A 15,992-nucleotide genomic window follows, 5' to 3' on the forward strand; every position below is an offset into this window, starting at 1 on the left:
GCAATTACATAATTGCTAGCCCTCTAAAGGATAGGTGTGCATATTAACAGTCCCGACCTAGATACTGATCAAAAAATAAATCTTAAAAGCAGTAAAATTTTTGAGCAGATATTTGCATTCAATTGCTATTCAATCTTTGTTTTGGAACCACCCTTCCATAAGATTATAGCCATTGCAATATCAATCCACATATTTTAAATGTATATTTACAGAAAAGATTTGCTGGCTACTGTGTAGGTCAAAATTTTTATTTATTTGTTTGAGAGATTTGTTGCTTATATAATTTTCATACTTGGGTGTCACTTTGTGCTAAAGCACTATTAATAAAAATGGCATTTTCCATTATACACAATGAAAACAACATTCTCCATATCGTGGAACAAAAATCAGATGGAGAACACATTTATTCTTGTACTGTAAATCAGATTAAAAATTAGCAATACAAACATTTAAAAATGAGATATACACATTTACACAATTATACTTTCAAGTCAAACTTTGCATTTGTGCTCTAAAATGTACAGTTGAATAGGAATTATAAATTACACAAACATGGACCTTGAAACCATAAATACATTTGGCAAACAAACGGTTACACAAGTGGGTTTTAATCATAAAAATTAACACAAAAAAGCGATTGTTTTTGGTGACCAGTTAAAACATGATTTAACATTGAGCTGTGCGAAGTCCAATGCTAGTGTGTTGGTGCATAGGATTGAGTCAGGTTCAAGAACATTTGCTCTGAATGGTTAAAATGACTTTAAGCTGCAGGTTGTGGCATATAGGCTTCAACCACACAATTACCACCCCCTCAATTCATAACACTGCATAAGAAAGCATAGAAGAGAAACCTATTCTGTTTCAAAAATTATACATCTATGTACCACGTGAGGTGCATTTAGTCACATTTTAAATTTGCAATGAAAATGCCAAAAAATGGAAATTGCTTAGGCCAAAGCTCTCAATGCGGGCATAAACAATAGCAGCTATAATATCACAAGACTGAAACATAAACAATGTTTCTAACACCCAGTCAGGCACTTGAGTTGTACGGTCTGCATCATTAAATTGGCAATTTGTATTTTGCATTGTCACTGATGGCTTAAGATGGCTCATGTGTCAGTAAGATGGGTAGTTTCAGAAATTTATGACAATATACCATGGCCAAGACTGAATCAGCTGACATGAAATAGAAATGAAATTTGAGCTCAAGTTGATCCTGCATTATCTACAAAAAAATCTTTTTATTCAATAAGTTGCAGCATCACAAATCATATAAAATAGTACCTTCACTAAATATTTCCATAGCTAATTACTTTTACCGTGTTTGAAAAATAGTGGGGACACGCTACATGATTCCCATGAGCTGCATCTCCTTAACCCACAAGTGAATGGGGATTCAATTGCAACTGGTGCTTTATTTTTAACCAAAATTGGTGATTGAGAACATAATTTCACCCCCCTTAAAAGTACAGTAAAAGATACTTCAGTGTTTAAACACATGGAACCTTCGCCCCATTATTAATACACACATTTTGTCTTCAGAAATGCATCTTGGCTAATGCTCAGTGATCTTTAGTCAACTAGCCAGAAAGTCAAGATATCATTTTTCAAATGCTGTGCTGTCAACATGTTGAATTTTATAGCATTTAAACATTGTTGATACACTCCTTGCACCTATATGTACTGCAAAATACTTTTACTGGTCACTGAATGCCCAATAACTCACTTGCAATTTTGCTAATGGTTAGATCATTAGCATTAATAATGGTGACAACTCAACTCAAAAAATCCTCAGTTAATTATAGAAGAAACTGACGATTTCATCAATTTCCACAATGCATCTTCCATGCATAGGATCCCTGGTTCTTTTGTTGACATGACACTCAGTCTACAACTTTAATTGATTGGATGCCACAGCTGACAGTGGGTGATTTTGTATTCTGACCTGTGACTTTCCCTCCTGATGTGGGCTGGTTGGATCGAGGATATTTGGCTGCAGTTCCTTGACCAATGGTTTGCTAAAGACAAAAAAAAAGTGAGCAAAGGCAAATGTAAAATGAGCTTTTTTCTTGGTTTGTAAAGCAATGAGCGTTAAAGTACTAATGGCCTTTTTAAATTCTTGAAGGAATAGATGAGTTTAAACAGACAAAAGTATCCCATTATAATAATTTTAAAAAATTGAATTCAGTTTTCCATTAGCAGCCAAATATTTTCCATTGAAACCTGACAAAACAAAGTTCCTGAGTGAGTCATCATTTAATCAAGACACAAACTTTGGTTGCTTTTGGTACTGCTTTCGGGAAGTATTTATGTTCTGATGAAAAGCTGCATTTAGTTAAGCCAGACAGTTTAAATTTTCTACACATTATCACTGGAATATTTTGTGATGTGCCAGTTTTGAGCAATGATATAACTGACCAAAATACAGATATAAATGTCAGAGACATATGTCATAGTTAAAAAGCAAGTGTTTCATCAAGAAAAATAAAACAAGTCCAAGAAATGACAAACATTGCATAGGTACCAGAAACAGAATTTTAGAAACAAGCTATGTGTGCTGCTGTTAATCTAATTTAAGAACTTAAGAAATAGGAGCAGGAGTAGGCCATCTAGCCCTTTGAGCCTGCCCCGCCATTCAATAAGATCATGGCTGATCTGTCGCTGCTCAGTTCCACTTTCCCGCTTTCTCCCCATAACCCTTAATCCCCTCTCTTATCAAAAACCCATCAACCCGCATCTTAAAAATATTTAGCGAGGCAGCCTCCACCACTTCAACGGGCAGAGAATTCCAGAGATTCACCACCCTTTGAGTGAAGAAGTTCCTCCTCAACTCCGTTCTAAACCGCCCCCCTTTTATCTTGAGGCTGTGCCCCCTAGTCCTTCTGTCTTTTTTGAGCGGGAAGAGTCTCTCCACCTCTATCCTATCCATCCCATTCATCATCTTATACGTCTCCATGAGATCTCCCTTGAATCTCTCCACCTCTATCCTATCCATCCCATTCATCATCTTATACGTCTCAATGAGATCTCCCCTCATTCTTCTAAACTCTAACGAGTACAAGCCCAGTTTATTCAGCCTCTCCTCATAGCTCAACCCCCTCAACTCCGGTATCAGCCTAGTAAACCTCCTCTGCACTCCCTCCAAGGACAAAATATCTTTGCGCAGGTGCGGCGCCCAAAACTGCACACAGTACTCCAGCTGCGGCCTCACCAATGCCCCATACAGCTGCAGCAAGACCTCCCTATTTTTATATTCAATCCCCCTCGCTATGAAGGCCAGCATCGCATTCGCCTTCCTGACCACCTGCTGCACCTGCAAGCTGGGTTTTTGCGACTCATGCACAAGGACCCCGAGGTCCCTCTGCACCGTCGCCTGCTGCAGTTTTTCGCCACGTAAGTAATAGTCCTTCCTACCATTCTTCCTACCAAAGTGGACCACCTCACACTTGCCAACATTAAATTCCATTTGCCATTTCCTGGCCCATTCGCCCAGCCTATCTAGATCCTTCTGCAGACTCTCCACACCCTCCGCACAATTTGCCGTTCCCCCAATCTTGGTGTCATCAGCAAATTTCGACACCCTACACTCAGTTCCCTCCTCCAGATCATCTATATAAATGGTAAAAAGCTGAGGCCCCAGCACCGACCCCTGGGGCACTCCACTAGTCACCATCCGCCAATCCGAATAGCACCCGTTGACCCCCACTCTCTGCCTCCTATTTGACAACCAATCCTCTATCCACGCTAACACCCTACCCCCAACTCCATGTCCCTCGACCTTCTGCAATAACCTCTTGTGAGGTACTTTGTCAAACGCCTTCTGAAAATCTAGAAAGACCACATCCACCGGCTCTCCTCTATCCACCGCCCTAGACACATCCTCATAGAACTCCAGTAAATTTGTCAGACACGACTTCCCTTTAATGAAACCGTGCTGCGTCTGCTCTATCAAGCAATTCCCTTCAAGATGCCTCGCAATTTCCTCCTTAATGACAGATTCTAACATTTTACCTACCACAGGCGTTAAACTAACTGGCCTATAATTCCCCGCCTTTTGCCTGGCACCCTTCTTAAACAACGGCGTAACATTAGCCGTTTTCCAATCATCCGGCACTTCCCCGGAATCCAGCGACGTCTGGAAAATAACCACCAAGGCATCCACTATCACCTCCGCCATTTCTTTACAATCATTTGTTACCATTTTATTGTGACATGTATACATTAGCTTGTCCACACAGCTCAAAGTAATTCTCTATAAATGAAGCATTGAGGTTTCAGAGATGGGTGAGTGAAATAAATTAAATTTCTTCTAATCAACAAATGCTTTCTAGTTCTGAATAGAATATGCTCACCGATATATTCCCTTGAGTATTGCAATGTGAAAAAATACTTGACATTTAAATCTGAATGAATGTAACAAGTTTAATAATTTTTTAGTTATGTCATGAGCAAGTAATCAAAAGTACATTAATTAACTTGTGCTTTTCTGCTTAGCTGTAGTCAATACAAGGCACTATGTGGCTCTGTCTCTTTAGTTACATTCTTCTGACAAGTTAACTGTGCCACATTGCCTATGGCCAAAGTAAGGTTACAGTTTATGGTTTGGTTACAAGACAAGTTAGGTCCCTTGTAGTTTAATTGTTAAAGCAAATGCTGCAAAGATTGTCAAGGAGTGATAAATTAGGCTCTGGGAAGTGATTTAACACATTGCATCCCTGCCAAAAGCTTATTGTGTGAAGTAAAACAGCTTTAAGTTTTAAGACAGTTCTCTGTCTCAAATTGTTTTGGCTTTTTTTTTAAAAAGTTAAGTATCTTGAACAGAACCAGTCATTTTCTTTTCAAGTACGTGACAGGCTTTTTTTTTAACCACTTAGGTTCTGTAATCAAGCTTTTTTGTAGTCCTTCTGACATTTATTTCTCATGAACATGCATCTGATGCATCTTGTATGTATCTTGTAGCTGAAGTTTTAACACAACTTGCTTTGTTTATCTGTTTATTGGTATGACTGTTGGTTTAGCTCAGTTGTCTGGACAGCAGGTTACATGTGCAGGGTGATGCTAACAGTTTGGGTTCAATTCACATACAAGCTGAGGTTATTCATGAAGGCTCCGCCTTCTCAACTTTGCCTCTCACCCGAGGCGTGGTGATCCTCAGGTTAAATCACCAGTCAGTTCTCCCCCTGAAAAAGGTGAGAGCAGTCTATCATCATCTGGGACTATGGCGACTTCACCTTTATGTACTGATTTGTATGCACAACTTGGATTAGAACAAAGAACAAAAGAACAAAAGAACAAAAGCAGCCTGGGAAACAGGCCCTTCGGCCCTACGAGCCCACGTCGCCATTTTAACATTACCAGTCCCCCCTCCACCCATGACCCTTATCTATTGTTTATGGCATTCCACATTGAGGGAAACTAATTTAGGAACAATTTATTACCTCCAATCAGCCTAATAGCACATCTTTGGGGTGTGGGAGGAAACCAGAGCTCCCGGAGAAAACCCACGCAAGCACAGGGAGAATGCGCAAACTCCCACAGACACTGGCCCAAATCCATGTGTCTGCACAGCAAACAGTGATAGTCACTGAGCTGTCGTGTTGCCCAGCAGCTGGTCCAGTTTAAGTGCACACTAACGACATGAAGCACTAGGCTACTCTCGAACGTCCAAGAGCAGCCAGTATGACCTATCGTGTGTATGCCCCTCGTTGGACAACAAGGTGGACCGACTTAAAAGAGAAAAACATTACCAGGGACATCCTTATACATTACCAGGGATGTCCCAGTGCTAATGAACCTTATTTAAAACAATCTCCTATATCCTCCCATCTCCAACCCACTCATGTGCCTGTTGAAGTAACTCAAACAACTCCAGCGTGCCTGCCTCCACCACCTTACTTGGCAGAGCATTCCATACCCCCACTACCCTCTGTGTGAAAAACCTCCCTCTAATATCCGTGTTATACCTCTCCCCCCTCACCCTAAGCCCGTGGCCCCTCGTACTGTGCGTCTCTAACAGAGAGTAAACAGTGGTAAACTATTCCCTATCTATACCCTTCATAATCTTATATACCTCTATTAGATCCCCCCTCAGTCGCTGTCTTTCAAGGGAAAATAGCTCCAATTTGCTCAATCTTTCCTCATAACCCAGTCCTTCCATACCAGGCAACATCCTGGTAAACCTCCTCTGCACTCTCTCCACGTCCTTCCGGTAGTAAGGCGACCAGAACTGGACGCAGTACTCCAAATACAGCCTAACCAACATTCTATACAACTGCAACATTAGACTCCAGCTCTTGTACTCTATACCCCTTCCTATAAAGGACTAACATACCATAAGCTTTCTTCACAACCTTCTCCACTTGTACTGCCACCTTCAAAGACTTGTGCACATGCACCCCCAGGTCCCGCTGCGTTTCTATACTCTTTAGAGGTTTACCCTTTATCATATAACTCCCCCCTACATTATTCCGGCCAAAGTGCATCACCTCACATTTATCAGGATTAAACTCCATTTGCCATATATCTGCCCAATATACCAGCCTATCTATATCCCGTTGTATTGCCAGACACTGCTCCTCACTGCCCGCCAATCCAGCCATCTTGGTGTCATCAGCAAATTTGCTGATCACACCACTTACTCCCTCTTCCAAATCATTTATATATACTACAAAAATAAGTATTTTGAAGTAACTTCGTAATTTCAAGTAACTCGTTTCAGGCATCAGCAGTTACTATTAAGTCAGAAATTAATAAAGGATTCTTTTAATGAAAATATATCAATAGGTGCTTGCATTCTCCAGGACACCCCGATGTATCAAACATTCAAAATTATTGAGGCTAAAATATTATTTATTAGGACAACATACCACAAATAAGCACACAAATTACCTTGTGGCCTTGTAATCTTAATGGAAAGCTATAAACTTAATAAAACACACCTGGGAAAAGCTGTAATGAGAAGGACATCCCCATAATTGACTGACATCTTAAGGAATCAGTCAGGAGTTGAGTGACATCAGTAGGCTGATTATCACCCTTCAGAGATCAATCAGACATTAATCACACACCACTTCACCAATCAGGGACTGATCATGCATTATCTGGAAGTGCTCAGGGAAACTACAGATCATACTCACAAGTAGTGCTAAGCAAGGGTTCACAAGCAGTAACTTTTAGCAGCTGAGCATGCAGCAAGAAGCCAGAAGATACACTTCGGTCAGTGTACCTCAAGACAGCACTAATCAACTAGAGGTCAAAAGCCTGTATTCCAAAGTCAACTGACTGCTTTAATTGCCTTTGCTAAGTACTGCATTTTTGTGCTTATTATAATTAACTTAATAAATTCTGTGAAACCTGTGACAATAAATGTTCCCAGCATAGCCAGTCAGAACTAGGAGTCCCTTATTAGCTCCTACAGAATTTAAAACAAACCCCAGATCTATTACGTGGATATATTTAAGCCAGAGTTACCAAGCCCATTTGGAAAGATACAGCTTAATCTGGGATAGTCAGCACGGTTTCATGAGGGGCAAGTCCTGCCTCATAAATTTGATTGAATTCTTTGAGGAGGTAACTAAGTGTGTAAATGAAGGTAGAGCAGTTGATGTTGTATACATGGATTTTAGTAAGGCATTTGATAAAGTTCCCCACACGGTAGGCTCATGAAAAAAGTAAGGAGGTGTGGGATAGAAAGACATTTGGCCCACCGGATAAGTAACTGGCTGTCCTATAGAGGTGGTGGTGGTGGTGTTTTCAGACAGGAGGCCAGTTACCAGTGGTGTACCACAGGGATCACATCTGGGTCCTCTGTTATTTATGATTTTTAATGACTTGGAAGAGGGGGCTGAAAGGTGGGTTAGAAGATTTGCTGATGACACCAAGGTTGGTGGAGTAGTGGATGAGATGGAGGGCTCTTGTAGGCTGCAAAGGGACATTGATAGGATGCAGAGCTGGGCAGAAAAGTGCCCAATGGATTTTAACCCTGATAAGTGTGAGGTGATTCATTTTGGTAGGACAAACTTGAATGCGGATTACAGGGTCAACGGCAGGGTTCTGAGGAACGTGGAGGAACAGGGAGATCTTAGGGTTCATATCTACAGATCTCTGACAGTTGCCACTCAAGTGGATACAGCCATGAAGAAGGCTTATAGTGTGTTAGTGTTTATTAACAGAGGGTTTGAGTTTAAGAGCTGTGGGGTTATGCTGCAACTATACAGGACCTTGGTGAGATCACATTTGGAATATTGTGTGCAGTTCTGGTCACCTTATTGTAAAGAGGATGTGGAAACATTGGAGAGTGCGCGGAGGAGATTTACCAGGATGCTGCCTGGTTTGGAGGATAGGTCTTATGAGGAAAGGTTGAGGGAGCTGGGGCTTTTCTCTTTAGAGCGAAGGAGGAGAGGCGACTTAAGAGTTTTATAAGATGAGGGGGATAGATAGAGTGGATGAGCAGAGACTATTTCCTCGGGTGGATGTAGCTGTTACTAGGGGGCATAACTATAAGGTTCATGGTGGGAGATATAGGAGGGATGTCGAAGGTAGATTCTTTATTCAGAGAGTGGTTGGGGTGTGGAATGCACTGCCTGCTGTGATAGTGGAGTCGGACATTTTAAGAACTTTCAAGTCTTTATTGGATAGGCACATGGAGCACCCCAGAGCGATAGAGAGTGGGATAACTTGATCTTGGGTTCAGACATAGAACAGTACAGGCCCTTCAGTGTTGTGCCGAGCTATGTTCTAAGCCTGCAACAGGAATCCTGACAGCCCCTTGAATTGGGCATCGGGCTTAAAAAAGGAATCCCGCGGGGCGGCAAAACCGTTGCAATTCTCCCGCCCTACCTGCAGGCCCCAATTAGGCTCCTACCCAGGATGAAAAATGATGAAAGCATACACCTTCTGCTTTCTTTCTCCAATTGCCAGTATAACGCCTTAGTTTATGCTAGTACATCTAATAAGAACATAAGAAATAGGAGCAGGAGTAGGCCATCTAGCCCCTCGAGCCTGCCCCGCCATTCAATAAGATCATGGCTGATCTGTCGTGTCTCAGTTCCACATTCCCGCCTCTCCCCATAACCCTTAATCCCCTTGCCTATCAAAAACCTATCAACCCGTGTCTTAAATATATTTAGCGAGGCAGCCTCCACCACTTCAACGGGCATAGAATTCCAGTTCCTCGTCAACTCCGTTCTAAACCGCCCCCCCTTTATCTTGAGGCTGTGCCCCCTAGTCCTACTGTCTTTTTTGAGCGGGAAGAGTCTCTCCACCTCTATCCTATCCATCCCATTCATCATCTTATACGTCTCAATGAGATCTCCCCTCATTCTTCTAAACTCTAACGAGTACAAGCCTAGTTTATTCAGCCTCTCCTCATAGCTCAACCCCCTCAACCCTCTGCCCACCTGTCTGGTCACAGATGCACCACTTTCCCTCCTTCCCAACGATAACTTGGAGCAGGAATAGATCTGTCTTCTCTTGTCTCCATGTGTCTATTTTAAAGTCCAGCTTTGTTTCTGCTTTCATGGTAAGAATGCAGGAACAGGTCATGAGTTAACATTTAAATAAGAATCCCTAGAGTGCAAAAGAGGCCATTCGGCTCACTGCATCAACTTTCTGACAAAACATCTTACCCAAGCTCTCTCCCCCACCCTATCCCCATAATGCCACACATTTCACACGACTAATCCATCTAACCTACACATCTTGGGATAATAAGGGGGACTTTAGCATGGCCAATCCACTTCACCTGCATATCTTTGGACTGTGGGAGGAAACCCATGCAGACACAGGGAGAACGTGCACAGTTACCCAAGGCTGGAATTGAACCCTGGTCCCTGGCGCTGAGAGACTGTAGTGTAACCACTGTGCTACCCACATGCCTGTTAGATATAACCAGAAAATGCAAAGAAGCATCGGAAATAATTCTCAGTTCTGTCTAGACTAGAAAAGCTATCAATGACGATCAGTTGCAATATTCTTTGCATAAGCGAAAGAATGCCATGGGCTAACCAATGTGCAGCGAGAGCTGGAAGGTGAATTTTCTTTCAAAAAAAAATCAAGCCTCCTTCATACTTTCACCCCTTATGAAGGAATTAAACACCAGATTCATTATTCAATAAATGATCACTTCATAAGATAATTTTTATCAAGAGGGTAAAATTGGTTCAATATGCAGAGACTGCAGTTGAAGACCCTCAGGCAAAACTAAACTCTGCAGCTGAATGCAGCAGCAATTAACATTCCGTAGATTGCAGCAGTTTTACTCAAATGATTTACACAGTCATTTATATTATATTCTGCAGATACTTGCATGTTGCTAGGCATTTGCTAGCTCAAGCATTGGTGTTTTATAACAAAGACTAATGGAAAAAAACTTTGGAAAATAAGATTAATTTGCATTTGCTTACCTAGATTGACAACATTAGAAATAAGAGATGGCTGAACAAGCATGTGTTTTTCCATATGAAGGTGTTAGTTTTTTTTTAAATAAAACCAAAGCTAATTATTTTAGTTCAGTATTAACTGAAAAGAAGCCAAATTAGGGATTTATATCACACTTTCCGAGGGTTCCAATTGCAGGGCAATTGCCTAACAGAATTGTGAATTTCGCAGTCAATTATAGTGGTATGCTCCAGTTACAACACTCTGGAGCTCAAATTACAGGCCACAGTCAGAGGTGGTATCTGAAATACAGATAGCTACTTAAAGTTGACAAGTTACCAGTATGGAAGAGATGTAACCAAAATAATGAGGAAAGTGAGGGAGGGAATGATTGAGGCACAGGTCATACATGATCTGATCTTCCTTAGGTGCAGAGGATTGAAGAATTGTGCTTGGATAAGTCCAGTAAACTACAAGCCAGTCAACAGTGGGAAAGTTTTCAGAAATTTAGCTGTCACTGACACGTATGGATTAAATTAAGGAAAGCCAACATGGCTTTATTAAAAAAGCAAATTACATTTAATCAACTCAACTCAGTTTTTTTGTTGAGGTTACAGGTTGAATTTGGGTAAGGCAATTATAGCAAGTCTGGTTAGCAGTTTCACTTTAATGTTGGTGAATAATGATCCCTATAATCTCACTGAATGTTGCAAGGTTCATTTTAACATAGTTCTTGTTAAAGTCCTGGAGTCCTGACCTCTACCCTTTGGGCTCTTCCAGAATCCTGCTCCCAATCTGCAGCCTCTCCTAAAGCCCAGCAAGAAGTTTCACAACACCAGTTAAAGTCCAACAGGTTTATTTAGTAGCATGAGCTTTTGCAGCACTGCTCCATCATCAGGTGTCCTTTTTTTTTTTAAGGGTGGAAGTGGAAGAAGCGGAGCATCATGAGGTTATCCGTGAGTTTGCGGTACAGTGAAGTGCGGAGGTGGCCGTTCTTGACGGAGATATGCATGCCCAAGAATGCAACTGACTCTGGAGAGTAGTCCATGGTGAGTCTGATGGTGGGATGGAACTTGTTGCTATCAAATTATAGTGATTGCTCACTATGAGCCCAAAGGAAGAAAATGTCATCTAGTATATAGCATTGGTTGATGATGCGGTGAAGAGGTCTTGTTCAAACCTGTGCACGAAGATGTTGGCATATTGAGGTGCGAATTTTGTCCCCATGGCCTTTTCTGTGTGTCTGGATGAAGAACTGGTTATTGAAGGTGAAGGCATTGTGGTCCAGGATGAAGTGGATGAGATGTAGAATTGCATCTGGAGATTGGCAGTTGTCGGCATTGAGTATTGAGGCAGTTGGAGCAATGCCGTCGTCGTGGGGGATGCTGGTGTAGAATGCTGAGACATCCATCGTGATGAGGAGTGTTCCTGGTTCAACTGCTCCAAGGGTCTCACCTAATGAAGGGGCAGCACTTTGAAAGCTCGTTGTACCAAATAAATCTGTTGGACTTTAACCTGGTGTTGAGACTTCTTACTCTATCCACCCCAGTCCAACACTGGTATCTCCACATGGCCATCTCTTAAAGCCTGACCTCCTCTCTCAAACCCACTTTTCCATTCAAGATTCAGCTGTGAACCCTGGAGCTGCAGGGTTGTGGATGTGAGGCTCCAGATATGCAGAAGCTGTTGAAATCCAAGTTGTTCTTCCTGTTCACTGCTCATCTCCAGAGCTTTCCACTCAGTGAAGGTTCAATAGTGAGTGGGAGCATTCACTTTCACAATGTTTGGGCTCTGACTCTAGATTGAATCAGGATTTTGAAGGGCAACGCTGTTCAGGAGAGGGCAGCAGTGAAATAGTGGGTATGGGAGCAGGAGGTTTGGCAAGTAACTGGGTTGGGCATGAGGAGAGATTGCAAAGTGGAGGGTATAAAGAGGCAGCAAGTCAGTCAGCGAGGGAAAGGAACTGCAGCCACCTGAAGGATCGGGGAGCAGAAGGTTCAGACTTCAAGAGATCATAGATATAAAGTGATGGAATGGGCAGTCACTTGACAGATAAAATTCAATGCACAGAGTAGCACTACATTTAGAGGAAATACTTAGCAAAAGGCAATATAAAATAAGGAATACAATTCTAAATGGTAGGATGCAGAAACAGAGGTTTGGGATGTATGTACAAATGCCAGTTGTAGAGGGCAGGTTGAGAAAGTGGTTAATAAGGCTTGAGCTTGGAGTTGAGTACAAAAGCAAGGAATTTATACAAATACTGGTTTGGCCTCAACTGGAGGAATGAGTTCAATTCTGGGTACAACACTTTAGGTAGGATGGGTGTCTTTCGGGTAGATGCAGAAAATATTTACAAGAACTGGTCCAGGAATGAGGCATGCATAAACTGGTGAAACTGGGGTTCTTTAGAGAAGAGGTTGAACATTGATGCGATAGAAATGCTAACCTCGCAAGGAGTCTAGAAAAATCAAATGGGAAGAAACTGTTCCCACTGGTGCAAGGGTTGAGAACCAGAGGACACCATTTCAAAGGTGATTTCCGAGTAGCATGAATGTGATAGGCAAAATTGCTCCCTCTTGTGCTGCAAGCATTCTATAAAATCAATGTTGAGGTTAATTGGAGAAGAAATTGGGCCGATTAAGGAGCTGAAGGGAAATATAAATGCAGGGGCTGAAATATTAAATTTTGCATATTGTCTTCGTAAAGGATGATTAAAGAGAAGTATTACTGGAGGTTGGATGTCATCTGATCCAGATGGAATGCACCTTAGGTTACTAAGCACAGCCAAGTAGTAACAGCTGGTCACAACTTTTCAAAACTCATTGGATGCAGGGTCATTTACTGAGATCTGGCATGCTTAACATGAAAAGTCAATTCCATAAATTTCAAAAAAGGAGTTGGATAGTCACCTGTTGAGGAACTTGCAAGGTTAAACAGACAAAGCTGAAATACAGGACTCAGCACAACTGCACTTTCAAAGATCCAGCACAGGCAAAATGCACCATGTGGATTCCTTCTAATGATTTTAACCCCCAAAACAAGAGCCCCGTTACAGCTTTGACCATTCCTCAACATGCTTTTTTTTTTTTACAGCCAACCCCATTTCTTTCTTGTAGCAAGTGAATACCTCTACAATATATGATGCTATTTATTATTACCCAGGGTTTCTGCAGTCTACAATTGGCATAGGGGTAGTTTAAGAGGAAAAGTAAAACAAGATTTCATACTCATATGTTTTATAAACAATTGTAACTGGTAAATGATACCAATGACATTTTTAATGCCCCTAAAATGTATGGTGTCTTCAATTTGCCCAGACATGATATTTCTCCATCCACATACAACAAATCTAACGAAGAATTAATCGATACATGCCTTATTTATCTGCATCTGAAGCAGTTACCTTTCCATCCAGTGCTTTTGAATTACCTGTGTAATTGGATGATGTCTTTCCACACATACTGTAGTCATTGGAGGTGACACCCCCTGACATGATCCACATTTAACACCTTTCAGGGATGGGTCAGGTCGCCCGGTGATACGTGCCACTATGGTTTTCCCAGCATTTTGCTGTGCCGAGGTCGCACATTTAGCAGGAGGCTAAACATCAAAGTAGTTTTTTAAAGTTACATACAATTTTAATCAAAATAGGAACATATTAAAAAGAATACTATTTCATCCCCAAAATTTCTAAAATATTTATTCCATCTTTCTAGATGTCTGGAATTCTTTCAAGTGTTGCTTACCCTTTGGTACTTATCTTCCAGCATTAATCTATGAAGTTTCTCTTCTTGCAGGAGCCCAACACTGACAGGCTTTTTGGTGCAATTAATGTAGGACCAGTGCATTTTGCCAAAAGGAGCTATTAGTTAGAAAATCTCCAACTCCTTAGTCCAGGTACCTAATGCCAGGCTTCAGATAGGAGTTAACTAAGTTCAGTTCAATAAAGCTTGTCTACAATGCAGTGCTACATCTGTATGTGCCTCAAGCATACAATTTGATACATGTTCTATTAACAGTGTGCAATGATGCACTACCAGAGGCTTCATTAGTGTATAAAGCAGGATTTATTTTGCGATTTTCAAGAGGAGCAGCAGCATGTTTACAGCTAGCTCTAAAATAGCTATGCCCAGGAGAGCTCCTCTCCCGGGATGATTCCAGTCCCAATTGGTCACCTGGGTCAGGTGATTCTTATTCTGCTGTGTTCCCCTAACAGGGACAATCACCACACAATGTTAGTGTAATCATTTCTGCACACCAAAAAACTGGAAACATAGTTAGTGACTGCGTTCTGCATGTCAGGTGAGAAGTTTCTATGTATATGGGCAGCACGGTAGCTAGCACTGCTGCCTCATAGCAGCAGGGACCCAGGTTCAATTCCTCGGTTCACTGCCTATGTGGAATTTGCACATTCTTCGTGTCTGCGTGGGTTTCCTCTGGGTACTCTGGTTTCTTTCCGCAGTCCAAAAATGTGCGGGTCAGGTTGACTGGCCACGATAAATTGTCCCTTCATGTCGGGGGACTAGTAGGGTAAATACATGGAATTATGGGGATAGGGTCTGGGTGGGATTGTTGTCAGTGCAGGCTTGATGGGCTGAATGGTCTCCTTCTGCACTGTAGGGATCCTATGATTCTATAGATATTCAAATGCAGAGGTTGATTCATCAGTCATTGCTTCATGCAAGCTGCTAAACTTCTTCTAGCCTTTGATCCAAGAGCCAAGTCTACAATTCAAGACACACTATTGTTCATGACCCCAAAACATTGCATTCATAAGTAATGCTAGCACTGAGCTAAGTTGACACTTCAACTTGGAACTTCAAAGGCATGCCTCAGCAGTTTATAGAGTCCTGTAAAATTTAATCTGAAAATCTGGTTTGAATTTATTTTGTGTAAAAACTGAAATTGCTCTTTTTGCTATATTTTCACCCATATTTTTAAGACTTGTGCATCCTCTTAGTCTAATATATTAGAAGGTTTTAAAATATTTTTTAAAGAACACATAGCCCTTAGTTCAATGAGATGATCAAGCTGCATTTCATAAATGAGGTACAGGTGCATAAATTAGTAAAAGGTGGTAAAGCAAAATTGATACTAGTAACCAGCAGTCAGTTTTACAATAAAGTCTTGGAGTGCACAATGGGCTGGCGATTTGATTTCTCTAGCTTTGTACTTTTACCCAAGACAAATTTATGCACCATGATCTTACAAACAATTTTTGAATTCTTACCAGTTTCTGAGCACTTTGGAATCCTAATGCTGAAGGTGCCACAGTTACAGCAGCTGGTGAAGTGCCTGCCTCGCCAGGTATGGTTTGGGCAACATTTGTTGTGCCAAAATGCAAAGTAATCTGGGAGTAGAAATGATCGAGAGTTTAAACCTAAACATGCCATGTTTCAGCTATTCTAATATATACGTTTTTCTGCATGAAGTCAGCAAGAGAACTTTAAATGTACATTGCTCAGTATAGAAAATGTTCCAAATCTGTTTACCAAGTATAATCAAGCATTGAAGGAGGAGGTATTAAAAAGTTAATCAAAAGCTTGATCAAAGGAGGTAGCTTTTAATTTACTGAGGGGGATGCTCAAATGACAGGTCTAGATTGTCAA

General features: G+C 41.3%; 1 protein-coding gene across 3 annotated transcripts in view; it reads right to left on the reverse strand.

The window, feature by feature from the left end:
* Nucleotides 1-232: 232 nt before the first annotated feature.
* poc5 (POC5 centriolar protein homolog (Chlamydomonas)) overlaps nucleotides 233-15,992 on the reverse strand; it is an 86,800-nt gene continuing 71,040 nt past the window's right edge. For all 3 annotated transcript variants that reach the window (XM_080189308.1, XM_080189306.1, XM_080189307.1), the window contains 3 exons: nucleotides 15,614-15,733; nucleotides 13,813-13,983; nucleotides 233-2,021 (listed from right to left, as the gene is read on the reverse strand). In XM_080189308.1, coding sequence (XP_080045434.1) covers nucleotides 1,887-2,021; nucleotides 13,813-13,983; nucleotides 15,614-15,733 — 426 coding nt within the window. In that variant the 3' untranslated portion in view covers nucleotides 233-1,886. The remainder of the gene's footprint in view (nucleotides 2,022-13,812; nucleotides 13,984-15,613; nucleotides 15,734-15,992) is intronic.

The sequence above is a fragment of the Carcharhinus amblyrhynchos genome, chromosome 5 (genome assembly GCF_965287045.1).
Source record: "Carcharhinus amblyrhynchos chromosome 5, sCarAmb.v2.hapA, whole genome shotgun sequence".
Classification (NCBI taxonomy): Eukaryota; Metazoa; Chordata; class Chondrichthyes; order Carcharhiniformes; family Carcharhinidae; genus Carcharhinus; species Carcharhinus amblyrhynchos.